This window comes from Mustela nivalis, assembly GCF_964662115.1.
Source record: "Mustela nivalis genome assembly, chromosome: 7".
NCBI classification, from domain to species: Eukaryota; Metazoa; Chordata; class Mammalia; order Carnivora; family Mustelidae; genus Mustela; species Mustela nivalis.
In genome coordinates, this window is record NC_139026.1 from 76312569 (window position 1) to 76340244 (window position 27676).

Here is a 27676-nt window from a genome sequence, read left to right on the forward strand (position 1 = left end):
TAGGAATCTGTATTTTAAAAATGATTCCCAATAGGAGCCCCTGGGTGGCTCAGTAATTAAGTGTCTGCCTTTGAGTCAGATCATGATCCTAGGGTCCTGGGATTGAGCCCTGCTTCAAGCTACCTGCTTGGTGGGAAGCCTGCTTCTCCCTTTCCCACCACCCCTGCTTGTATTCCCTCTCTCATGGTGTCTCTGTCAATAAATAAAATCTTAACAAAAGAAAAAAAAAAGTTTCCCAGGGCACCTGGCTGGTTCAGTCGGTAGAGTGCATGACTCTTAAATGCAGGGTCATGAGTTTGAGTTCCACACTGGGATTGCTTTAAAAAAAAATGATTCCCATTTCTGGCATTGAGAAACAAACAGACCAAATGACCCTTGATAGAGGTTCCTTTCAATGACCTGATTCTAGATGCCCCAAGATAGTATTAGGGTTTAGGTTTTCACTGGTCTCACCTATAACTTCTAGTTAATTTATTCATAGCACCCAGATCTCTATTATAGTTCTTTGCTACAGCTGATAAGCCTGTCATTTTCTATCACTAAGTTCTCACTTGAGCCAAAAAGAAAGAGAAATGGATTCTGGTAAGGGATATACTTTGAATAATTAGCACTTACAACAGAGATAATAATAACTGCATTATCCAGAAATTTATTCCCAACTGTGATATTTGCAAAAAATAGCTAACTTTAGTAAAGGGATCTTGTAAGATATTAAAATCCATGTTTTATAATATTGCCCTTTAGGACTAGAAATATAGTTATTTAGCAAAGTCTGCATGATACTTTGATAGCAAAATCTGCAAGTATTATGATTAAATGAATCCTTATTATCAGTACAGAAGGAGAAAGAGGAGCAGGAAGAGGAAAAGGAGAACCAGTGTGTTTTAGCCTCATTTTGCAAAGTGGTCACAGGAGGATTATTATTTTTTAAGATTTTATTTATCCATTTGACAGACAGAGATCCCAAGTAGATAGAGAGGCAGGCAGAGAGAGGGGGAAGCAGGCTCCCTGCTAAGCTGAGAGCCCAATGTGGGGCTCAACCCCAGGACCCTGGGATCATGACCCGAGCTGAAGGCAGAGGCTTAACCCACTGAGCCACCCAGGTGCCCCAGGAGGATTCTCTCTCTCTCTCTCTCTCTTTTTTTTAAAATAATTTCCCTTGCATGGATATACTCCTTTCACCTAAGTTTTGCAAATCTTACCTGAAATACCACACTATTGCAAAGGCCATTTAGTCCAAGTCATATATGAACCCAAGGTAACTTGTTGCACATTACAAATGCAGAAAAAAAATATATAGTTATTTTTAAAAGGTGCATAATGGATATTTTATAGTAGAATGTTTCTGCTACTAAAATATAGCAATCCAATTAAATATTTCCATAAAATATGCAGAAGTCAATATGCATTTTCAACAAATTTCATCAACAATCATCCTGACCCTTCCTTATGTAACAAGCAGAAGGACAAGAATCTCCTGCTTTATTCTTACCAAGGCAGAGCCCTACTCACTCCTGAAAGTGCTCATCAATCAGTGACCCTGAAGATGAACCTCTGAGATCAGTATGTACTGTTCTCATTTCAATTAAAGTACATTACCATGCTCACTTGGTAAGGGAGGGAGAACAATCTCACAGAGGGAAACTCTTTGATCCTCAAGTCTTTTTATCTGACAGGAAAGAGCTTCCCCCTAGGCTGGTACTGAAAATGCCAGGAAGGTCAGTGAGTTGACTTCTCTCCCAATAAAGCTCTGCAGCTTCTTTTATGCATGTATAGAAATCAGATGGTTAACTGCTTCATATCTTGGCCAGAAAAAACAGGGTCTTATCTAAAAACACACTTGATTCTCTTATTTGTGTGTAATCCAGATAATCCCAGGTCACAAGTCTCCCTTTTTTCATTAAAAAAGATTTTATTTATTTATTTTTAAAGATTCTTTATTTGAGAGAGAGAGAGGGAGGGAGCACTGGAGAGATCAAGCATGAGTGAGGGGGAGGGGCAGAGGGAGAGGAAAAAGTCAGCTTCCCACTGAGCAGAGAGCTGGATCTCAGGACCCTGAGACCATGACCTGAGCTGAAGGGAGATGCTTAACCAACCGAGCCACTCAGGCACCCCAAAGGTTTTACTTATTTATTTGAGAGAGAGTGAGTAGGAGGGAGAGGGAGAGAGAATCTGAGGCAGACTCCACAGTAAGCACAGAGCCTGACATGGAGCTCTATCTCAGAACCCTGAGATCGTGACCTGAGTGAAACTGAGAGTCGGACACTTAACGGATTGAACCATCCGGGAGCCCCCACAAGTCTCTTTTATATAGTCAGTCATACAGCCACAGCTGTTGAGAAACTTAGAAGAGTAGCACTGTTTTTACTGCAATAAACATACAGGCATGAAATAAGTGACATCCTAATATTAAAGGATGCAGAAGTAGTTCATTAGGAGCCCCCTCTTTCAAAACTCCGCTGGGGGGGATGGCAGGAAACAGGGAGGAAAGTGTGATAGGATCTGAAAATGCTTCATCTGAAAAGCATCTGAAAATGCTTCAGAGGAAAAGACGCCTTTCGAAGGATGAGAGGATTCACCAGGTGATCTAGGTGTGGAAAAGGATTCTAGTCCAAGAGACAGCAGACACAAAGACACCAAGACATGGAACAGACCAGCTAATCCTCTAGGATTTTAGAACTTGGGCTGGAAGGGTATGAGAGGAGACACTGCTGCCCCTGGTCACCAGGCTCACATTATAAAATTGTTGTGTGGCATACTCCACAGCATGCACCCTGTCTTAGAGCTAATGGGGAACACAGTAGGGCAGTATTTTCATATTAGAAAGAAATTACTAGGTTCAGAGTGGTGAATCGAGTGGGAATGCACAATACTGAATCAGAGGGCAGGTAAGAAGCGACCGCAATAGTAGACCAGAGGCGTGAAGATGACTGGAGCATGCCAGTGGTAAGTGGGGAGAGAGGAAGGCTCAGAGAAGCGGGAAAGAGGTCTCTGATCTGAGATTCTTAAAGACAAACCCTTTCCCAAAGAAGTGTAAAAATGAGTCACTCTCTGCCCCCAAAACAGTAGGTGGGAGCCACTTTCACAGAGCAAAATACCCAGATAAAGCTAGGTTTGCATCTGGGCCTTGTGCTCTGTCAGTTGTGTAATCCTGGGCAATCTACTTCCCCCTGCTGATCATGTGGCAACCATCAATAATGCCTTAAGGAGATGTCAGGGGGCACAAAGATGCAAAATGGAAAGTCCTAACTTAGGGACTAGCACGTAAAAGGGGCTCAATAAAAAGATATCCACCAAATAGATAAGAAAAGATTCACATATATGGTTGCTCATTTTGTGTTTCTAAACAAAGATATAAACATGTCTACATTAAGTCAACAATTTATTTCTAAGGTCCTGAAAGCGCTTACTTAGCTGTTTCTATTAATAGAGCTAAAGGAAGTTATTTGGAAGGATTTGTATCAAACATTCAAGTATCAACTCAATTCAATTAGCATGTAATGAGCACCCTCTGGTAGGGGTGTTTGGCTTGTTCTAGAATTCGTGAGAAATTGCACAATAAACCTCTATTTATCAGCTCTGTAAAAGATAACAGTTCCTATGGCATTAATTCCACAGAATGTTCTCTGATGGTAGTTTTCTATCAGCGGAACAAAAAAGAGGAAGTGTGGTTTAATGGATTACTTCCTTGACACACACCCACAAATCCTCCCAAGCTCTCGAGCTACAATACACCCTAACCTCAGTACTCTATTATACAACTCCCTCTAAATGACCAGCAGCTTCTTTTTGCTTTTTTGCTTTGCTAATGATGTTCACTTTGCTGGGAATAACTTCCTTTCTCCTTCAAAACACCAGTAAACGGTATCCTAACCTTTTTTAAAAGTCCACAAGGAAACGTATCTCCTTTGTGAACTCTTTTTTTGACCGTAGAACAGTTTATCTGTTTGATTCTCTCTTATGGTTGTCATTACTATATTTTAATGAAGAAAATGTTAGGTTCTAATTATGAGGTATGGCTTTTGTTTTGTTTTTTTAATGCGCCTATCATCACATAATTGTTCATCTTTTAGTAGAGGGAAGAGAACATCTACAACCTCTCTAGATTGGTTCTCATTGCCTGGCCCTGGAAGGCAGCCCTATAAATACCAGCTGAATGAATGAATGAATGAATCCATGAACGAGTAAGATCACTCCTAGTTTCTGTAGGTATTTTAATGTAAGTCACAAATATGGAAGGAAATTTTTCATGGGAAATGATAGCATGCCATGACAGCATGGTATGACCCTTCATATAGTTTTATAAAATTAAAATATAGCAAGATAGAAAAATATGTGATTATTTTAAGATATAAGTGGGGAGAGAAGATAGAATGACAACATTTCTACAGAAAAAAAGAACTGCTCTATGGTAAAGTGGACATGGCAGAAGTGCAGAATATATTCAATTTAAAATAGTATTTGTAAAATACCCCCTTGAAAATAAATAACACTCTCAAGCATTATTATTTAAAAGGACTCTTATAGGTTATATTAAAAAGGGTTAACTTCTTTGGGCTTTACTTTTCTCATCTATAAAAGTGAGATTTAATCACCCAATAATACCTAAAAATACCTCAAAACCTTTCCGTGATAATTAAATTAAAAATGTATGTTTACCACCTGGGCCACTGACGCTACTTAATTAAAGTTTCCCCAGGGCAATCCTACTGACAATTGCTGTCTGCAGTGTGTGCAGGGAGCTGATGACAATGGTGAGGAGGGTGAACTTGAACATCAATGAAATATTTTCTCCTCTATCATATGGATTGTTCATTAAATGAAACTAGATATCTCTTCTCTATGTTTCAAGGATTACTAAAACTGTTGCTTTAATGCTCTCAGATTATTTCATCCTTTTAATCTCTTGGGCAGAAAGAAGATATTTGTGCAAATCAGTATTCTGAAATATGAAGTAGACAACTAGAAAAAAACACATCCAGCTACTCTCATCTTTTTTTTTTTTTTTTTTTTTTTTTTTTTAGGGTGCAGGGACAGGTGGGCTAGGGAGCAGGTATTTTGAGGGGTCCAGACAATGGAAGGATTGGGAAACAACATTTCTTGCATTTTGACTCTTTGATTAAATTGACCCTCTACACTTGGGCATGCCCTGATATGCTTTCTTTGCATAGATCCAGCGAGTGGATTGTGGAGTATATAATAAAAATAACTGGGTGTGGTTCCTATTGGTTCTCTTCAGAATGAATGCCTTGGGCACCCAAGGCAATACTGAAAGCTCACACATCCTCAAACTACACAGTTGGCCGTTAGTAAGCTGATGCAGGGTTTCCAGACAGTGAGACTTGCAAAGTTGTTTTAAAAACATGTAGTCAAAGTCACAGTTTTGAATGAAAAATATTGAGCAAAAGGCTCAAAATAATTTCCCCGTCAGGTAAAAAAGAGTTCAAACCTGACCTGAATCTGGGGTCTAACTCAGCAGCGTGACAGTGTCCCTTGAAATCCACCTCTTGGATAATGATGAGCCCATCAACCACTGGTTTCAGAAAGCTTAAGAAAAAACAGATGGCATAACATAACCAGCTGGGGTACCCTGTTCTACATCCCTTAATATTCTGTAAGCACTACCTGTTATTTGCTTTTTAGTCTCCAAGTCTCTGGTTTGCTTCAGCACCTGGAGCAGCCGAGGTACCCCATTGAGTTCAGCCACCTCCAACTTGTTGTCATTATCTTCGAACACTAAGTTTCTCAAGGCCCCACACACGGCTCGCTGAACATCTTCATTCTGAACTTTTAGGAGCTGCAGCAGCTTGGGGATGCCACGAAGCTGATTAACCTGGGGAGGAAATGGATGTGTATTTATTCTGATGTGGCATTAAAGACACTGGTTGTAATACGAATCAACAGATGAAGTTCACTAGTGTGTATGAGAACTCCCATCAAACACCAATGGAGAAACAATCTGAAACTCACAGCATACAATATATACCTGCTATAAGGCAGTAACTCTCAACCAGAAGCTAACAATAAATTTGAGAAGACTGGAGCCTATGAGATAATTGAAGAGAAAGGTAAAGTGATAGAAGCTGGGTAAGTGATAGCGAAATGGATAGAAAGAGTTAAGTTATAAAAGCCTTGAGCATAATGAAGAAGGATGGGAATGCAGGGGACGAGGAATTTTATGGGAGAACAGCACATCACATGAGGTTTTTTTCCAGGACACAATTTTAGGGTCAACATAAACAAATACAGCTCATCTTCATTAATGGTAGAAATAAAGATTCACATACCACAGCAATGGTAGCAGCAATGCAAACTAATCCTAAATGCCAGCTATTTTTACGGTCAATTGCTTTGGGTATTTAAAAAAGGTTTATATAAAAATTATGCAAGCATTTTAAGTAAATAATGCAATTTTATACTTCTTGAGATGCTATTTTAAAAACATTTCTCCAATCCAAATATGCAGGAAAGAATGTGCTGTCTGTTACAGGCAGGGCCAGAATGAGGAATAGAAAAATAGTTTAGATTCTGAAATGGATGGTTGTCCAAGAAGAGGTCAAATAATGGCAATCTGAGTAAAGTGATTTTGTATCTCAAGCTACAAGTATTAACTAAAAAAATCAAGAGGTGGACAGGGGGTTGCTGAAGAAAAATGTCAAGTTGCAGACTGAGGGTTTTCCTTCTCATAGACTTTCACTAAAATCTGATGCAGAAAAATCTGTTTGTTTTAGAGAGAGCAAGACAGAGCGTGAACAGGAAGGAACAGAGGGAAAAAGAAAGAGAAATCCCAAGCAAGCTGAGCATAGAGCCTGACGCAGGGCTCGACTGCATGACCCTGAGATCATGACTTGAGCCCAAATCAAGAGTCTGAGGCTTAACTGATTGAGCCACGCAGGCACCCCCAGAAATTTTTAGTAAGAACTTTTGATAAAGATCCCAGTCATTTTCACCATCTTAATGCAAAAATTTTTAGGATATTAACTATTGTTGTGAATCAGCAGGAGTTTCCCTTTCAGATCAAGTTCATCACCATCATCAAGTTCATCACTGCACAACAGTTCATGCTCTGGGCATCATAACACCTTTGCATATTTTCTCTGTATCATCAAATTCCAGGGTCCCTGTCATAGATAAATGGTATTTAAGACATAATCTTCCAATTGGACATCTTCCTTTGTTAGGATTGGGAAGAAGACAGGCAAGGCACGAACAAAAGTTGAGGTTTAAAAATAATAACCATGATAATATTAATAAAACAAAGATAATGACTCCACCTACTTCCAGGTGTTGGCACAGTGTTAGATTTCATATATGTTATCTACTTAATAGCTTGTTAAGAATCTTACAAGATTAAGTACTCTTGGGGCACCTGGGTGACTCAGTAAGGTAAGCATCCGAATCTTGATTTCGGCTCAGTCGTGATCTCAGGGTTGTGGGATCCTGCCCCCCATCAGCTCCACAGGGGGCAGTGAGCCCAATTAAGATTCTCTCTTTTTTTCTCCTTCTGCCCAACCTCCTGCCCCCTTCTTGTCTTAAGAGAGAGAGAGAGGAGAGAAGTCGTCTTCTGGTAAACAGGATCCAACTGGTAGACTGGTCACAGCAGTTTTGTTGGGCTATGTCTAGAGCCATTATAATATATTTGTGTGAGAATGCGAATGAGAAAGATTTCTTAGCTATCAATTAATTCTCATCCAACAGATCATCTATTTGATCACTTCATCTATTCCCATTATTATACTTCCTTAAAAGCAGAAAGGCACAATTTATTTTAAAACAGTCTGTAACTCACATGGTTCCCTAATTCCATCAATTCCTATTTCATAGTTAGGTTTTAAGGTGGTTGAATTGACACTCTGTAAACTTAATAAATGCCACCTATACTAAATCTTCACACCAGCAGTATAACCATCAGATGTGAAAAGAAAATGCTCTTTGTCCTAAGTACTTTGCAAACTTTAGAAGTATTCTATTACCTAATTTATAATTTATTAAGTTGCCTTCTTCAAAATATGATGCGAAGTGGCTTACTGGCCATATTTCACTTCCAGATGTGATTATAGAACTAGTGAGAAGTGGCATGGGGAAGCGTTCATCGCCCTGACCAGGCGGCAGGGGAGGCAGGGTAAGCTTCCCCTTACCCTGTCACCTCTATCCCTTTGGCTTTCAGCGCTTGCTCCAGCCTGTAAAGAAGGCATTGCAGACACACCATGCTCAGATAAAGGCTGAAATCTGCAACAGCTCTAGTTACTGGAGAATTTGACTCCCTAGTGTCTAACACCTAGCCTAAACTTAAAAATAGCCTTTAGTTACTTTTATACATTTTATCAAGCAGATTGATACAAAATCAGTATCAAATGCAGGAAGTTGATGACATTCTCCTTATTGTGTATAACTAGAGGAACGGTTGGTGATGGATCCTATATACATTAGGGCCAATGTCAAATGTATTGCCCTTGTCCCCTTTAAATTCAGGGAAGCAGAAGGGACCAGAGAGGCTGCATGTCTTTCCCAGTTGTACCGAATCCTCAGGGGATTTGTTCTCTTTTGGGGAAAGGAAAAAAGAAACAGATGAACATGAATGTCTCAGAACTTCAAAAGAGCTTTCATTTGAAATGGTTTCTAAATATATGGAAGGACTCTATTCTGTTTCTCTTTCCTGCCAACTATAAAATAAATGATGAGGATTTCCGGTGGCAAATAAGCAGGGGGGAATGGACTGACTCCTCTGGGGCAACGGCTCTCTTGTGTTCTGGTGCCTTTGCTCTCTCTTTCTTTCCTGTCTGGAATGCTCTGACCACTATGCCTAACTTCCGGCAAAGCCCTACTCATTTTGCATGAGCTGGCTCAAATGTCACCTCTGTGAAATGTCACCCCCCCTTCTCTATTTTCTTTCCCATTAGCGTTAATCACTCCCTGTAGATTGGTATAACCTTTCAGGAAGGCAATTGGAAGTATGTATCAAAAACTGTAAAAATATTCTCTTCCAATAACCTTCACTACTAGGAAAAAATTTGAAATGTATACACACATAGTTGTAACTACATTATTTATAATAGTGAAAAATTTGAAACCATAAATGTCCAACAACAGGGGAAGACTGGTTAATGACTGTCACATATCCTTATGTTGAGCTTTCCATGGGAGAGGCAGAGCAATGTTAGAATTGTCCAGTATTTTATTAGTCATTACAGTTCCCTCACCAGTCAAAGGGAGATTATCTAAGATTAGCAATCTGCATGCTAGGCATACAGTAGTCACTCAACACATGGTAGCTACTACTATCACCACTAATATGCCACCATTAATATGAGGTATGCAAAATACTGCTAATGTTAAAACAAAATGCTTATGATACAGTGTTACTGAAAAAACCATATAATATCTATATATTTCCATTTAAACACATACATAAAAAAAGAAATGAAATCAGGGTGTTTGGTAGAAATGATGGTAGTATAAGTTATGAAAGCAGCTTATTATTTTTTATTTTTTTAAACAAGCATACATTTGCACATTAAAAAAAAATCAAGCCAAAAAAATCCATACAAACAAAGCTACATATTCAATTTGATCACAGCTATGTACATATACAGATTTTAAAAGTTAGAGGACAAAACCAAAATGATAACCAGAGTGGGAATTGTGGGTATGTTTTTTTTCTTTTTTTGTGTCTTACTTTCTCAAATTCTAAGTAATGAATTCCTATGAGTTTATAATAAGATTCTGCAAGACAGCTATGGCAGTCAATACTCTAGTGATGAAATATGAAACAGGCATGGAAATAGAGCCAGTTTTAGAAGGGACTGGCAGATTAAATTAAAGGGTTTGTCCTTTCTTCTACCGGCAAGCGGGGCTGCTATTGGAAATGTCTCCCTCCATGCTGTGAGGCGACTGTATCAGAAGGGGTTAAGCCTGGGTGGCTCAGTGGGTTAAGCCTCTGTCTTCCACTCAGGTCATGATCCCAGGATCTTGGGATTGAGCCCCGCAATGGGCTCTCTGCTTAGCAGGGAGCCTACTTCCTCCTCTCTCTCTCTCTCTGCCTGCCTCTCTGCCCACTTGTAATCTCTGTCAATTAAATAAATAAAATCTTCAACAAGAAGAAGAAGAAGAAGAAGAAGAAGAAGAAGAAGAAGAAGAAGAAGAAGAAGAAGAAGAAGAAGAGGAGGAGGAGGAGGAGGAGGAGGAGGAGGAGGAGGAGGAGGAGGAGGAGGAGGAGGAGGAGGAGGAGGAGGAGGAAAGGGAAATTAAGCATGAAGCAGCTGGATTAACAGAAAACATCTCAGAAAGGGATTAGCACAGTAGCACTGAGCGGGGAGGGAAAGATGTGGGTAGATTCAAGACACTTCAGCAGTACTAATAGGTCTTTAAAACTGCACGAATATGAGTAATGTTGAGAGGTAAGGATAAAAGAGAGTTCAAAGTCTGTGTTCAAGTTTTTGTGTCACACCACTTGGGTGAATTACCACTCACTTACATAGGAAATAATATGTTCTGATTCATTACTTCAGGGCAGGCATTATACTATTATCTGACTGCACTGACTGCATTCTCACAATTCCTTCTAGCAGGACTATTATTTCAACTTTAAAAGTAGGAATGCCGAGACTTGGAGAGGTTAAATATCTTGCCCAAGGTCACTGAGGTAATTAGGGTGCTGGGTTCACCCTGCCCCAAGAGACTCTTGAGAGTTAACGCTCAAACCGCCAAGGGTCCTGCCTTCCAACCCAGTAGGAAAAACAAATTCAAAAGCAGGGTTGTATACTAGAGAAGAAAAGCGAAAGAAGATACTGTGTTCATTTCTTAAAACGCTGATGTTGAGTTCGGTGGGATGTCCAGCAAATGGTGGACACATAGTTTGGAGACCAGGGTAGAGACAGAGGCTAAAGATGCGGTTAAATGATCTTTAACATATGGGAATGGAAGTCATAGGAGTGGATGAAACAGGTCAGATGATAGTGTGGAGGGAGAAAAGTCCCAGGAAGGCATCATTTAAGGGACAGGCTGAAGATAAATTTTTCACAGAAGAAACCCAAAGGTGCCACAGATGTGGAAAAAGAATCAGAAGACTCTGGGCCCAAAGAAGAAAGTTTCAAAAAGAAGAAAGAGATCAACCATACTAAATGGGTTGAGTCCTAATCAAATAAAAAAAGGATTAAAAAGTTGCCACTGGTTTTAAACATTTATGATTTAAAATTTTGATCTTTATGTGCACAATATAATTATTTTTTTTAAGAATTATTTTATTTTTTAGAAAGAGAGAGCATGTGCACACATGCATATGGGAGGAGGGGCAGAGGGGAGACTATCAAGCAGATTCCCTGCTAAGCATGCGGAGCCCAAGGTGGGGCTTGATCTCAAGATCCTTGAGATCATGATCTGAGCTGAGACCAAGAGTCAGTTGCTTAACTGAGCCACCCAGGTGCCCCTAGGATTTTCTATACGCAACATAGGGCTCAAACCCACAATCCCGAGATCAAGAGTTGTATGCTCTACCAATTGAGCCAGGCAAGTGCCCCTCTAATTGTCTTTTATACATAAATTCAAATACTATAGCACTGTGCTTAATATTAGCAGAATTTTTGTTTATGTTCTTGGGTTATAACATAATTCTTAAATTTTTCTACTATGCATATATATTTTTAGGTTTCAGTGTGATTTTTGTGTTTCATTATTCTCAAAACCAGTGTTTGTCCTAGCTTTAGAATAAGTGCCAAGAAGGCAAGCACAGCATTAATCCTGTATGTAAGTGAAATGATATTTATAATCAAACTAGTAACTTAAGAGATAGAGGAAATCTAGTCCAACTTGAGTAGCAAAAGAAAATTTCAAGTATTTCTATATTAGAAAATGAAAACATGCATAACAATGTCCAGCTTTTTAAAAGTGGAAATAAAGATTTAAATATTTATCTGATTTAGTCATAGAAAGATCTAATTTTTAGCCTAATTCTCTTCACCTGTATGTATAAAGAAAGTTCATTGCTATTTAAATATATTGTTTTAAAAAAAATCCTTACTTATTCTTCCTGTGGAACAAACATATAAGCAAAGGAGCAGTGAGAAATACCTCATAATTATGTGACTTTTAAAACCAAAAAATTGGGGCACCGTAGCTCAGTCAGTTAAGTGTATGCCTTCTGCTCAGCTCAGGATCTCAGGATCCTGGGATCGAACCCCATGTCAGGCTCCCTGCTCAACAGAGAGTTGCTTCTCCTTCTCCCTCTGTGATTTCTCTAGCTATTGCTCTCTCTTCAATAAATAAACAAAATCTTAAAAAAAAAAATAAGATAAAACCAAAAATATTCTAGATATGGAGGTAGGTTTTTTAAAGAAACACCTAAAATATAGATGCCATGAATAGAAATATTTACAGATTTGACTTCACAAGAATTTTTAAATCCTGCATGATGAAAGATACCATGATATGCACAACACTGGATTATATATTATATTATGCATAACAGGTAAAGAACTCCTACAAATCATTAAGGAAATACAGATCTTATAAAAAAAATTCAATAGAACCTTTTTGTCTGACCTGCCAGACTACCTACATTCTCATTATTCCCTCTGTGAACCCTATGGATTCCCTGAGTACTAATAAAGCTGGTAGGTTACTGTATGTTGGGCTTTGTACTTCTATTTCTATTAGTTGAGTCACATATTTTCCAAGGATAGCTTAGGTGTGCTTCCCAATGTATTTGGGCCAACTATACTTATTACTACAATCATGTAATTTATCTATCTGTTCTAAAAATGAATGAAATGTAAGTGTGAAAAGAGTTCTGTCTCTCTGAAAATTGATCTCTACACTTTGGAAAGACTAGGTAAAGGTAAATAGCTTTAAAAAGCTCTGCAATGATTTTTTGACAAAATTAATGTAAAAGACTAGGGAAAATATAAAAATCCACAAGGATTTGAACTCAGATGAATTAGGCTATTAAGTTCTCATTTCACTTTAAAAAACTAGAAATTGCAGATGATATATAACTGGCATAGTGTATGAAAGATTAAGACAAACTGTGTAATTGTGTGTGGTATGTGTGTATAATTAATTTTTTTCTCTGTAGCTTTGATTAAATGACTATTAGTCTTGATTTCAAAAAATTAGGAAAGTTTCTACCATAAAGTTTTTTTTTTGTTTTTTTTTGTTTTTTTTTTGCTTATTAGATTAACAAAACCAAACAATAAAGTATAAACTGGTGATGGTACATGTAAATGGGCCCTGGGACACAATGTTACCAGGGTGTAAGTTTACAGTTTCAGGGAGAATTTATTAGGGATTATTTATCAAAACTGATAATGACTCAACAGTGAAAAGGACTAATTTGCCTACCTCCTGAAACAATTTTTATTTTTAATTTTTTTAAAAGTTTCGATGAATACTAAGTTTTGTTTTGTTTTGTTTTTAAAGACTTTTATTTATTTGACAGACAGAGATCACAAGTAGGCAGAGAGGCAGACAGAGAGAGAGAGAGAGGAGGAAGCAGGGTCCCTGCTGAGCAGAGAGCCCAAAGTGGGGCTCGATCCCAGGACCCTGAGATCATGACCTGAGCCGAAGGCAGAGCCTTTAACCCACTGAGCCACCCAGATGCCCCCACCAAAACAAAAAAAATTTTTTTTTTAAAGATTCCATTTATTTATTTGACAGAGATCACAAGTAGGCAGAGAGGCAGTCAGAGAAAGGAGGAAGCAGGCTCCCTGCTGAGCAGAGAGCCCGATGTGGGGCTTGATCCCAGGACCCTGGGATCATGACCCGAGTTGAAGGCAGAGGCCCCAACCCATTGAGCCACCCAGGCGCTCCCCCTACCCGAAACAATTTTTAAAAACAGATAAAACATGCAATGATTTCAAGAACTGGACACGAAGCAATGACGAACAGTGATCCCTCAGGGATGGAAAACAAGCAAGGTCAGCCCCAGTGCTGTCACAGATCAGTCTCCAGAGAGTTCTCAGGCTATAGTGTGGTGAGAGAAAACCCAACTGAAATTCAAAAAGCAGAGCTGAGACAAAGTGCAGAAGAGGGGTTTAATAAGTCCTAGAATAAATGCTGCTCTGGTCCCACCTAACAAATCTCAAAAGCAAGATTTGGAAGGATCAAACTGTTTTCAAATAACTACATCCCAGAACAAGGTTCAAGAATATTTACAGAAATAAAAAAATACCCAGCATCCAACAAGGTAAAATGCATAATACCTGGAATTTAATGAAAAATTTCCAGGTATGCAAACAAGAAACGGGCACAGATATTAGAATTAGCGGACAAAGTCATTCAAGCAGCTTTATTTTATTTTATTTTATTTATTTGGCAGAGAGAGAAAGAGAGAGAGAGAGAGAGATCACAAGTAGGCAGAGAGGCAGGCAGAGGGAGGGGGAGGAGAAATAGGTTTCCTGCTGAGCAGAGAGCCCAATACGGGGCTCAATCCCAGGACCCTGAGATCATGACCTGAGCCAAAGGCAGAGGCTTAACCCACTGAGCCACCCAGGTGCCCCTCAAGCAGCTATTTTAACAGTCTTTCATATGTTTGGAAATCTCGAGGAAGGATGGAACAGGTTCCATCCAGAGAAAGAAGATATACATTAAAAAAACAAACCCAAATGAGAATAATGGCATATTAAACACCACAGAAGAAATGATTAGTGACTTTAGAGCATAGCAACTAAACCCATCTATAAAAGGAAACATTCAGATAAAAAAACTAAAGAAAAAGCATAGAATATGGATTAGCTATGAGACAACTTTGAGCAGCCAAATAAGTATGTAACAAGTTCCCAAAGGAAGTTTCAAGTATTAATGGTTGAAAAATCCAACGAAAACTCCAAAATTGGACGAAAAGTAAAAATCTACAAATTTAAGAAACTCCATGAACTCTCAAGCACAAGAAACTTAAGGAAAACTACACCAAAGCATATTATGACCAAACTGCTCAAAAGTAGTGATAAAGAGAAAATCTTAAAAGCGTCGTGCGTGGGTGGAGAGAGAGACAGTATGTACAGAGGAACAATAAAAAGGACCCATCATTTCTTGTCTGAAGCAACAGCAAGTGAAAAGACAGTGAAGCAACAACTTTCAAGTCCTGGAATAAAAAACCGTCAACCTAGGATTCTACTGCTAGTGAAAATCTCTCAGAAACAAAGACAGAATTCCTTTTCAGACCTACAAAAGCTGAAACAGTTAATCACCAGGAGACCTGCACTAGAATAAATGTTAAAGAAAATTTTTCGGGCAATGAGAAATAACAGATAACATCTACACAAAGAATTAAAAAGCACTGGAACAACTTAGATGAAATGGACAAAGACACAAACCACCAAAGTTCACTAGGAAGAACACATAGCCCGAAAGACCCTGTATCATAAAGAATCTGAACTCACAGTTAAGAATCTAGCTAGCCTCCTTAGTGCAGTAGGCGGTGTGTTGGTCTCATGACCTGAAGGCCCTGGGTACAGTCGGAAATGTTTCACAAGAAAATTTCAGATCCAGCTAGCTTCACTGGTGAATTCTACCAACTACTTAAGACAGAAATAATACCAATTACCATCAAACTTTCAGAAAATTGAAGAGGAGAGAACACTTTCCAATGTGAAGCTAGTATTATTCTCAATCCAAAACTGGACTAAGGCATTGCAAGAAAAGAAAATTACAGAACTTTATAATATAACTGCATAATTTCTTTAGTAGAATTTTAGCAAATCTAATTTTAAAAAGTGATAGTACATCATGACCAAGTGGGATTTATCCCAGAAATGGGATAACATTTAAAAAATCAAAATAATTTACAATAGCAGCAAAATTAAGATAAAAACACGGAAATATTGTAATAGGCAAATAAAACATTTGACAAATTCCAACAACCATTCCTGAGTAAAAAACTAAAACACAAACTCTATAAAATCAGGGATAAAGGTATTCTTCAACTTAAATGGTGATTTATGAAAACCCTATAGCTAACATCATACTCAACGATTAAAAGCTAAAAGCTTTTCTTCTGAAGATCAGGAACAAAAGAAGGATGTCCATTCTGAACACTTTTATCCTAAACAGTATTGAAGTCCTAGCTGGTGCAATTAGGTAAGAAAAAGAAATAAGCGGCATCCAAATTAGCAAGGAAAAAGTAAAACTGTCACTATTTTCAGATGACATATTATACAGAAAGCCTTAAAGACTCCAAAATCTCTACTAGAACTAATCAATGAATCCGGTAAAGTTGTAAGGTACAATATGCAAAAATCCATCACATTTCTGTATACCAATAATAAACTATCAGAATTAAGAAAAGGAACCCATTTACAATTGCATAAAAAAATACCTAGGAATAAATTTAACCAAGGAGAAGAAAGACCTGTACCCTAAAAATTATAGGATACTGATGAAAGAAACTGAAGACACAAATAAATGACAAGATATTCCATGCTTATTGATTAGAAAAATTAATAGTTAAAATGCCCACACTACCCAAAGCAATCTATAGATTCCATGTAATTAGTATCAAAATTCCAATGGTATTTTTCACAAAAATAGAACATACAATACTAAAATGTATATGGAACCATATACATTGGTCTATGTATATAGACCCTGACTAGCCAAATTGATCATTAGAAGAATAAAACTGGAGGCATCATGTTTCCTGATTTCAAAACTATATTAAAAAGCCATAGTAGTAAAAAAGAGTATATTGGCATAAAAAGATGCACAGATCAATGGAACAGAATAAACACTCTAGGAAAAAAAAAAAAAACCACGCATATATGGTCAATTAATTTAGAACAAAAAAGCTGAGAATACACAATGGGGAAAGGAGAGTCTCTTCAACAAATGGTGTTGGGAAAACAGGACAGCCACATGCAAAAGAAAAAAAAAAAAAGAAAGAAAGAAAGAAAGAAAGAAACTGGACCACTACCTTTCACCATACACAAAAATTAATTCAAAATGGATTAAATCTTTAATATGAGACCTGAAACCATAAAACTCCTAGAAGAAAACATAGGCAGTAAGCTCTTTGCTAGCACTCTTTCCAATGAGTTTGGATATGACACGAAAAGAAAAGGCAACAAAAGCAAAAATAAACAAGTGGGATTAGATCAAATACCAAAGGAAACTATCACAAAATGAAAAGGGGAACCTACAGAATAGGAGAAAATAATTGCAAATCATACATGATAAAGGGTTAATAATCAAAATATATAAAGAACTCAGATGACAGAATTGCAAACACAACAACAATCCAATTAAAAGTGGGAAAAGGATTTGAACAGGTATTTTTCCAAAGAAGACATACAGATGGCTGACATACAGAGGAGGTGTTCAGCATTCCTAATCATCAGGGAAATGCAAATCAAAACCACAGTGAGATCTCATATCACAACTGTCAGAATGACTATTACCAAAAAGACAAGAAATAACAAGTATTGGCAAGGATGTGGCAAAAAGGGAACTCTTTTGTATTGTTGGTGGTAATGTAAATTAGTACAAGCACTCTGAAAACATTATGGAGCTTCCTCAAAACGTTAAAAACAGAACTACCTTAGGACTCAGTAATTCTACTTCTGGGTATTTATCAGAAGGAAATGAAAACACTAACTCAAAAAGATAAACTCCCATGTTTACTACAGCATTATTTACAAGACCCAAGACATGGAAGCAACCTAAATATCCACTGATGGATGAATGGATAAGTAAAATGTGGTATATATACACAACGGACTACTATGCCATCATAAATCAGAAGGAAATCCGGTTATTTGCAGCAACATGGATGGCTCTTGAGAGCATTATGCTGAGTGAAAAAGACAGTGAGAAAATACTATACAATCTCACTTATATGTGGAATCTAAAAACAACAAACCCACAAAAACCAAAATCAAAGATACAGAGAACAGACTGGTGGTTGCCAGAGATGGGGGGTTTGGCATTGGTGAAATGGATGAGGGTCGTCAAAAGGTACATACTTCCAGTTATAAAACAAGTTAAGATGTAATGCTCATCATGATGATAGTTATTAATACTGTACTGTATATTCAAATTGCTAAAAGAGTAGAACTTAAAAGTTCTCATAATAAGAAAAAGAATTTATGACTGGTATGGATGGTAGCTAGACTTGTAATCATTGCTATATATATATATATATATATATATATATATATCATGTTGTACACCTGAAAATAATGTTTATCTATATTATTATGAATATAACTCAATTGTAACTCTAAAAAGGCAGGAAAAAGGTGTTAAAAATACTAGAATATAAAACTTCTTCTTTCCTTCCAAAAAGAACTATATAAACATCCCCAGATTAAATTCCTAAACGCAAACAAAAACAACAAAAAAAAACTTACATGTTGCACCATACTGAAAGAACAACCAAATGCTTCCCCCCATGATCAAGAACAGGATATATCCACTCCTTTTTTTTTTTTCTTAATATAGCATTAGAGGTTCTAGCCAATACAATAAGAAAATAAAAAGAAATATAAGTTATCCAGATTGAAAAGGAAGAAACAAAACTCTCTTTATTAGCAGATGGCATGTTCTATGTAGAAAATCTGATGAGTCTACAAATATTCTACTACAGCTGAGAGTGAATTTAGTAATACTGCAGTAAAACTATAAAATACAGCTGACAGCAATTAAAGAAGACTGAAATAAATGGTGAAATATACCATGGTCATGGGTTAGAAGACTCAATATTGTTTAGATGAAAATTCTCCATATATTAATCTATGGATTCAATGCAGTCTCAAACCAAATCCTAGCAGTTTTTTTCATAAAGAAATAGATTCTAGGGGTGCCTGGGTGGCTCAGTGTGTTGAGCCTCTGTCTTCAGCTCAGGTCATGGTCTCAGGGTCCTGGATCAAGCCCCACACTGGGCTCTCTGCTTGGCAGACAGCCTGCTTCCCCCTCTCTTTCTGCCTCTCTGCCCACTTGTGATCTCTCTCTGTCAAATAAATAAATAAAATGTTAAAAAAATATATAGATTCTAAAATTCATGGAATGGCAAAAGACCTAGAATAGCCATAATCACTTGAAAAAGAACAAAGTCAGAGGACTAACACTAGCAATCTTCAATATAAAACTGTATTACTATATAATACTATAGTAATATATAAAACTAGAGTAATCAAGACAGCATGAGATTAGCATGAAGATAGACCAATAAGGGATGCCTGGGTGGCTCAGTTGGTTAAGCGGCTGCTTTCGGCTCAGGTCATCCTGGGATCGAGTCCCACATCGGGCTCCTTGCTTGGTGGGGAGCCTGCTTCTCCCTCCGCCTCTGCTGCCACTCTGTCTGCCTGTGCTCGCTTGCTCTCTCTCTCTCTCTCTCTGGCAAATAAATAAATAAAATCTTAAAAAAAAAAAAAGATAGACCAATAATAGATCAATGAAATAGAACACACAGCGCAGAAACAGACTCACATATATGTGATCAATCCCTTTTCAACAAAGGCACAAATACAGCTTGGACCCAAAATAATAGTCTTTTCAACAAATGGTGCCTATGCAATTGTGCATATATTTATATATATATATATATATTCATATGTATATTTATATGTATAAATATATTTATATCTTTTAAAAGAAACTTTAGTCCACATCTTGCAATGTATACAAAAATTCATGCCAAATGGACCTTAGACCAACTATGAAATCTGACACTTACAAAACTTCTAGAAGAATAGACAATCTTTGTGACCTTAGAGTGAGTGACCAGAAAGATCTCTTGGATATACCACGAAAGCACAATCCATAAAGGAAAAAATTCACAATTAGACTCCATCAAAATTAAAAACTGTTAAAAGAATGAAAAGAATAAAATACAACTGGGAGAAAGTATTCTCAAATCATGTATCGAAAATCTTAAAGAACAAAGTAGGGTTAATAGATGCCAAACATTTCCAAGATACAGGGTTAAAGAAAAACAAAGTGCAGGGTACTATACATAATCTGCTACCTTTTGCAATTTTGTTTTAAACAAAAAAGGATACCGAACCAACCCATCCAATAATTGTTTCTATATGCATAGAATATCTCTGGAAAGAGACCCCAAAAGTGATAAGAAAAGTATGTAGTGAAAACTTCTTCCCTTTGGTGTGGAAGGGAAACAGTTTTCACTACATACTTTTTCAAACTACGATTTTTTTCCTACACAAATGTACCACTTTTCAACAAACACAAAATGACCTGTTGATTCTATCTTTGTGAGTTCTGTCCTATAGAACACCTAAGCCAGGGTGCCTGGGTGGCTCAGTCAGTTAAGTGTCTGGCTTCTAATTTGGGCTCAGGTCATGACCTTAGGTGGTGAGACTAAGCCCCGTATTGGGCTCCAGGCTCAGTGCAGAGTCCGCCTGAGATTCGTTCTCCTTCCCTCTCCCTTCCCCCCTGTCCCTTCCCCCATTCACATGCATACACTCTCTCTTTCTCCCTCTAAAGTAAATAAAATCTTTAAAAAAGTCTCAAGACTTTTATTTTATTAATTTATTATTTAAAATTGACCTATAATTGATGTATAACTTAGTGAAGATTTTTAAAAATTTATTTATTGAAAGATTTTATTTATTTATTTGAGAGAAGGCAAGAGTGAAAGAGATCATGGAGGGAGAGAGAGAGAGAGACGCAGACTTCTGCTGGGCAGGGAGCCCAATGTGAGGCTCGATCCCATGACCTCTGTGATCATGTTCTGAGCCACAGGCGGACACTTAACCAACGACCCAACTAGGTGTCCCAAGATTTTTTAAAATTTAAATAAACGATTGTTTTCAGTTTGCATGGCCCCTGTAATAGATATAAAAGCATGGCACTTTTAAACTGAACTTAAAATGACACTCACCCTTTTCCGGGCTTCAGATTTCTGGAAGCACTCGTGCTGTATGAAAGTAGCTGCAGCAGAAATTCTGGGTGGCAGTGTGTGGTCTGCGTCGAGCATACTCACTGCTCGCTCCAGAGTCATCTCCATGTCTGCATTCCTAGACAAACAGTCACAGAGTCAGCGGAATTCCAGACCTGCTCCCTCCTGCCTCCCAGCCTGATATCCAGAAATGATTTGGCTTATATCCAAAAGCACATAGAACATCTGAGCCTTGGCTTCTCTTCACCCAAAAGAAAGATCAGCACCTGAGATCAGAAGGTACAAGAAGCTAGCAGTAGAAATATTCCCGGTCAGACTAACCTCTGAAAAGAAAGAAACTGAACTCTGTTTAAAATAAGCAATATGGGGGCACCTGGGTGGCTCAGTGGGTTAAAGCCTCTGCCTTCGGCTCAGGTCATGATCCCAGGGTCCTGGGATCGAGCCCTGCATCAGGCTCTCAACTCCTCAGGGAGCCCTGCTTCCTCCCCTCTCTACCTGCCTCTCTGCCTACATGTGATCTTTGTCTGTCAAATAAATAAATAAAATCTTTTAATAAATAAATAAATAAATAAATAAATAAAATAAGTGATATGTAGTATGATAATCGCATGTTAAAAGGCCACTTTAAAGGCAAAATAAGGGGTACCCGGGTGGCTCAGTCAGTGGAGCCACTTAAAAAGGTAGGTAAGTAAGTAAGTAAGTAAGTAAGTAAATAAATAAAGGCACAATAAGGCTTCACATGGAATTTAAAATAATTTGATCTTAAAAATTAAAAATATTTCTACCATGGTAATGTTATACTTGTAGATGAAACACCTTCCCTCAATAATCATTAGATTTTTCTCGGATCTGTTCAGAATCAGTTATTTTACCTGAAAGTGAGTTTTAAAATGAACATTCAATAAGTTTTCTAACAAATGAAACAGTATGTAAACAGTACCAGGAATACTGAGTCTGTTTTGTTCAAATAAGTCATGCTGATATGACCGAATCATTAGGAAAAATAATGATTAAACATAATTATAATGTGCTTTTTCTTAAAGAAAACAATTTCTGTCACCATTGCTTTGCCATTGCCATGACATTTGGTGTATGTCTATCTAGTAAGATACTTTTGTCCTTTACTAATTGCAGGTATTTATAGTGATGATGAAATCTGATGTAGTTTGACATAAGAGAGAATAACTGATAGAGGACAAATAAAATTGCAGTTTGTAAAACAATAATTCCCAAATGCCTCATCAAACTGGTTTTTTTCTCCCCTTTTATTTCTGTCTGGAGGGGAACTACGTTAGGCAACCTGTTACCATTGTGGATGTTAACACATTCATGCTTCCTCAAGCACTGACTCAGAGAAAGCAGACTCAGGATGTCAACATCTTAGAATTGCAGCTAAAGACGTGCCTTAAAGGTATCCTAGGACTTTGGCTTCAAAGAGTTACACCTGATTCGTTCCTGGTAATAGAGAACAAAAGGATAGCTTTGGCAGGGCGTTTTCCAGGATTTGCTAACAAGCACAAAGAGTACAGGCATACCATGTCTTATTGTACCTGGTACCTTACTCTACGAAGCTTTGCAATACTGCTTTTTTTTTTTTTTTTTTAATTTGAAGGCAACCCTGCGTCAAGCATGCCTATCAGTGTCATTTTCCCACAGCATTTTCTAACCTGATGTCTCTGTGTCACATTTTGTAATTCTCATAATGTTTCACATTTTTGCTATGATGATTGGTGATCAATGATCTTTGATGTTACTACTCTATTTATTTGGGTGTGGACGCCATGAACCACACCCACATAAGATGGTGAAATTGACTAATAAATGCGTGTGTTCTGACTGTTCCACTAACTGGCTATTACCCATCTCTCTCCTTCTCCTTAGGGCCTCCATATTCCCTGATACACAGATTGAAATTAGTTAGTAATTTCAGTTAATAACCCTACAATGACCTCTAAGTGTTTGAGTGAAAGGAAGATTTGCACGTCTCTCACTTTAAATCAAAAACTAGAAATTATTAAGTTCAGTGAGGAAGGCACGTTAAAAGCCAAGAAAGGCTGATAGCCAGGCCTCTTGCACCAAACAGTTGGCCCAATTGTGAATGCAAAGGAAAAGTTTCTAAGGAAATAGAAAGTACACTCTAGTGAACACACAATGGTAAGAGTGAAACAGCCAGGACACCTGGGTGACTCACTGGGTTAAGCGTCTGATCGTGATCCTGGGGTCCTGGGGTTGAATCCACAGAATGGGGCTCCACACTCAACGGGGAGTCTGCTGTTCCCTCGCTCTCTGTCCTTCTCCCCAGCCAGCTCCCACCCCCTCACCGCCTCCTGCTCGTGCTTGATCTCTAGCTTGCTCTCTCTCTCAAGTAAATAAATAAAATCTTAAAAAAAAAAAATAGTGAAACAACCTTATTGCTGATATGGAGAAAGTTTCAGTGGTTTAGAAAGATGATCAAACAAGCTATAATATTCCCTTAAGCCAAAGCCAAAATCACAGCAGGACCCAGACTCTCCTCAACCATGTGAAGTCTGAGAGAAGTGAGGAAGCTGCAGAAGAAAATTGTGAAGCTAGCAGTTCATAATGTTTAAGGAAAGAAGCTGTTTCTATAACATAGAAATGCAAGGTGAAGCACCTTTAAAAAAAAAAAAATTTATTTGAGAGAGAAAGTGCATGCAGGGTGAGGTGGAAGGGCAAAGAGGGGGAGAGAAAGTCTTCAACAGACCGCTCACTGAGGGCGGAGCCTAAGTGGGCTTAATCTCCCAACCCTGCAATCAGGACCTGAGCCGAAATCAAGAGTGGGATGTTTAACTGACTGCACCACTCAGGCGTCCCTCAAGGTGAAGCACTTTTAAAGATATCCATATGTCTATAGATATATATCTACATATCTATAGATAGATCTACATATCTATCTATATATCTACACATCTATCTATAGAAATATACATATATACATATATATCTATATATATATATTTTTAATTTGTTTTATTTTTATTAGAGAGAGTGCATGCAAGTTGGGAAGGAGGGGGAAGAGAGAGAGAGTGAATCTCAAGTAGACTGCACACCTAGCGTGAAGCATGATACAGGGTTTGATCTTATGACCCTGAGATGGTGACCTGAGCCAAAATCCGGAGTCAGGTGCTCAACCGACTGAGCCACCCACGCACCCCTAGGTGAAGTACTTTGTAGAAGTTACAGCAAGTTATCTAGAAGATCTTGCTAAGATCATTAATGAAGGTGGCTACACTAAACAACAGATTTGCAATGTAGACCAAGCAGTTTTATATTAGAAGAAGATGTCATCTAGGACTCTCACAAGTAGAGAGGAGAAGCCAATGCCTGGCCTCAAAAAACAAGCTCTTTTTTTAGGAGCTATTGCAGCTGGGACTCTAAGTTGGAGCCAATGGTCACTGACCATTTCCAAAACCCTAGGGCTCGTAAGAATTATGCTAAATCTATTTTGCCTGTGCTCTATCGAGGGAGCAACAAACCCTGGATGACAGCACATTTGTTTGCAACATGGTTTACAGAATTATTTAGCCCAGTGTTGAGACCCACTCCTCGGAAGAAAAAGATACCTATCAAAATATTACTGTTTGTTGACAGTGCACCTGGTCACCAAGAAATCAGATGCAGACATATGACAAAATCAAAGTTGTTTTTAGGCTTACTATCACAATATCCATCCTGCAGCCCAAGGATCAACGAGTAATTCTGACTTTCAAGTCTTACTATTTAAGAAATACATTGCTTTGGCAGTACATGTACTAAAATTGGAACCACACAGAGATTAGCATGGCCTCTGTGCAAGGACGACATGCAAATTCATGAAGCAATTTACAGTTTTTATAAGTCGGTAATAAAAGGTCCAGCAGAAGTATAGTCGATGATACTGTAATAGCGTTGTCTGGTGACAGATGGCAGCTACACTTGTGATGAGCATAGCATAATGAATAAACTTGTGGAATCAATATTATATACCTGAAAATAAGGTAACATTGTGCATCGACTACACACAGTCAATTTTAAAAAAATTAAAAAAAAATACATTGCACAAGGCTATACCTTCCTTAGATAGTAATTCCTCTGATGGATTTGGGCAAAGTGAATTGAAAAACTTCTAGAAAGGATTCACCATTCTGGGAGCCACACAATAGCAGTCCTGATTCAACGTGCCTGGCTAGCTCAGTTGAAAGAGCAAGCAATTCTTGATCTCGGGATCATGAGTTTGAGCCTCACATTGGGTGTAGAGATTATGTGAATTAATAAAACTAAACTAAACTGAACTAAACTAAACTAAAATAAAGAGCATCCTGATTGACAGGAAGAGGTCAAATATCAACATTAACAGAAGGTAGCAAAAAGTTGATTTCAACCCTCATGGTGACTTTGAGGGATTCAGGACTTCAGTAGAGGAAGCAGCTGCAGCTGTGGTGGAAACAGCCAGAGAACTAGAATTAGAAAGGGAGCCTGAAGTTGGGACTGAATTGCTGCAGTCTCCTGATAAAACTTTAATGCAAGAGCAGTTGCTTCATATGGATGAGCAAAGAAAATGGTTCCTTGAGATGGAATCTATTGCTGGTGAAGAGGCTGTGAAGATTGTAAAAATGACAACAAAGGGGTTGGAATATTTTATCAACTTGGTTGATAAAGAAGCCGCAGGGTTTGGGAGAATTGCTTCCAAACCTGAAAGAAGTTCGCCTGTGAGTAAAATGCTATCAAACAGCGTCACATGCTAAACCGAAATCAATCATGAAAGGAAAAGTTAATCAATAGGGCAAACTGCATTGTCTTATTTTAAGAAACTGCCACACCCCAACCTTCAGCAACCACCACTCTGATCAGTCAGAAGCCATGAACAATAAGGTAAGACCCTCCACCAGGACAAAGATAACCGCTCTCGGAATGCTCAGATGATAGCTAGCATTTTTTAGCAATAAAGTATTTTTAAATTAAGGTATGTACATTGTTGTTTTAGACATAATGCTATTGCATATTTAATAGATTACAGTGTAAGCAGAACTTTTATGTCCACTGGGAAAACAAAACATCCATATTGGAGCCACTTTACAACAATATTTACTCTACCTTGGCCGTCTGGAAACTAACCCACCATACCTTTGACGTATGCTTATAAATTCCCTCTTATAGCAGGCTAACTCACTAATCCATGTGTAGATATGAGTTTATGTATGTGTAGTGCTTTATGGTGTGTTTGTGTGTGGTGGATGTGACATAGGTGAGAAGGTAAGAGTAATGGGACCCAGGACTAAAAACCAATACCCAGTGCTTCCGATACACATGTTCAAACATACCAGTGTCCCCTCATGAGTATGAAGGTATTAAGAATGAAGCAGAACAGTTGGGGCATCTGTACTGGGAATTATATAATGATCTCCTGTTTTAAAGTTGTGCCTCAGGAATCAACTTAATGGGTAAAAAATGTAGGCTATTACTATTTGAGTCATTTTTATTTAGTATAAACACAGCTTTTAAAAGAGATGAAGGGGCTCCTGGGTGGCTCAGTCAGTTAAGCGGTTAAGGGTCTGCTTTCAGCTCAGGTTATGATCTCAGGGTCCTGGGACAAGTCACAAGTCACGTGTTGGGCTCCTGGTTCAGCAGGGAGTCTGCTCCTCCCTCTTCCCCCCCCACTTGCGCGTGCTCTCTCTCTCAAATATATTAATTGTTTTTTAAAAAAAAATAAAAAAGAGATAGAAATATTCTACATGCATGGACTCCAATGCCTTTACAGAAATGTCAAAACTCTAACACTCTCCATCTCGTGGGAATTTTAAGTGTTTACACCCTTGAACGCTACACGTGTTTTAACTGATGAAGTATCACTTATGAGAATAATAGCCTTCTGTTCGATGCAGGTATTTTTGGTTTGTTTTTGTTTTGTTTTTTTTTTTTGTTTTTTAAAGATTTTATTTATTTATCAGAGAGAGAGGGGGAGAGAGCGAGCATAGGCAGACAGAATGGCAGGCAGAGGCAGAGGGAGAAGCAGGCTCCCTGCCGAGCAAGGAGCCCGATGCGGGACTCGATCCCAGGACGCTGGGATCATGACCTGAGCCGAAGGCAGCTGCTTAACCAACTGAGCCACCCAGGCGTCCCTGTTTTGTTTTTTTTAAGAGTAAGCCTCTAATCCACTTCATAAGTCACACACGTCTCAGGGAAGTTTGCATTTCCCAACACTGTAATGGCCACAAATAATTCCATTACTCTAATCCTTTATTCTCCTGAACATGATTCAAAAAGAGCTCTGCATCCACAGCTCGTCAACCCAGTGCTACTTCACTTGATCATTAAAAACAACTCTCACACCGAAGAAGACTTCCTCTTTAAGAAGGTCCTCGATTCTGTGCTCGCCGTCTGTGGAGTCCAGCTCTGTAACACGGCCTACATTCTGATCCCAGTCTGGCTCCATCTCCGGGCCACCTTCACCCCTCCCTTCCCTGCTCTGTCTGCCGACCCCATCCGCCAACCACATCGAGCTTTCTTCCTTCTCTAAACCCTGTGTGCCTCCTCACAAGCTGCTCTGATTTTTCTAGAAAGCCCATCGTTCTACCTCGTTCTTATCCATTCTTCATGACTCAGTTCCAATATCCACAGCTCTGAAATCTTTCCTGTGTCCCCATCCCCGGCTAGATCTTTTCTGAATTTCCTCCTCAATACTCATTCCTCCCCTCCTTCCCTCTCTTTCTCTTCCTCCCTCTTTCCTACTTCCCTTTCCACTCAATCACAAAACACTTCTTGAAGCCTGTGGAAGTGTGGCTTGTGAGATGGTGCTGGGAGGTGGGTGGGGGTGGAGAGTAGGGGGAGACT

General features: G+C 38.4%; 1 protein-coding gene across 2 annotated transcripts in view; it reads right to left on the minus strand.

Moving 5' to 3' along the window:
• The window catches only part of PKP2 (plakophilin 2), a 91388-nt gene that overhangs the window by 42588 nt on the left and 21124 nt on the right, over positions 1–27676 (minus strand). For both annotated transcript variants that reach the window (XM_082739499.1, XM_082739500.1), the window contains exons 4-5: positions 20831–20966; positions 5626–5833 (exon numbers count right to left, since the gene is read on the minus strand). In XM_082739499.1, coding sequence (XP_082595625.1) covers positions 5626–5833; positions 20831–20966 — 344 coding nt within the window. The remainder of the gene's footprint in view (positions 1–5625; positions 5834–20830; positions 20967–27676) is intronic.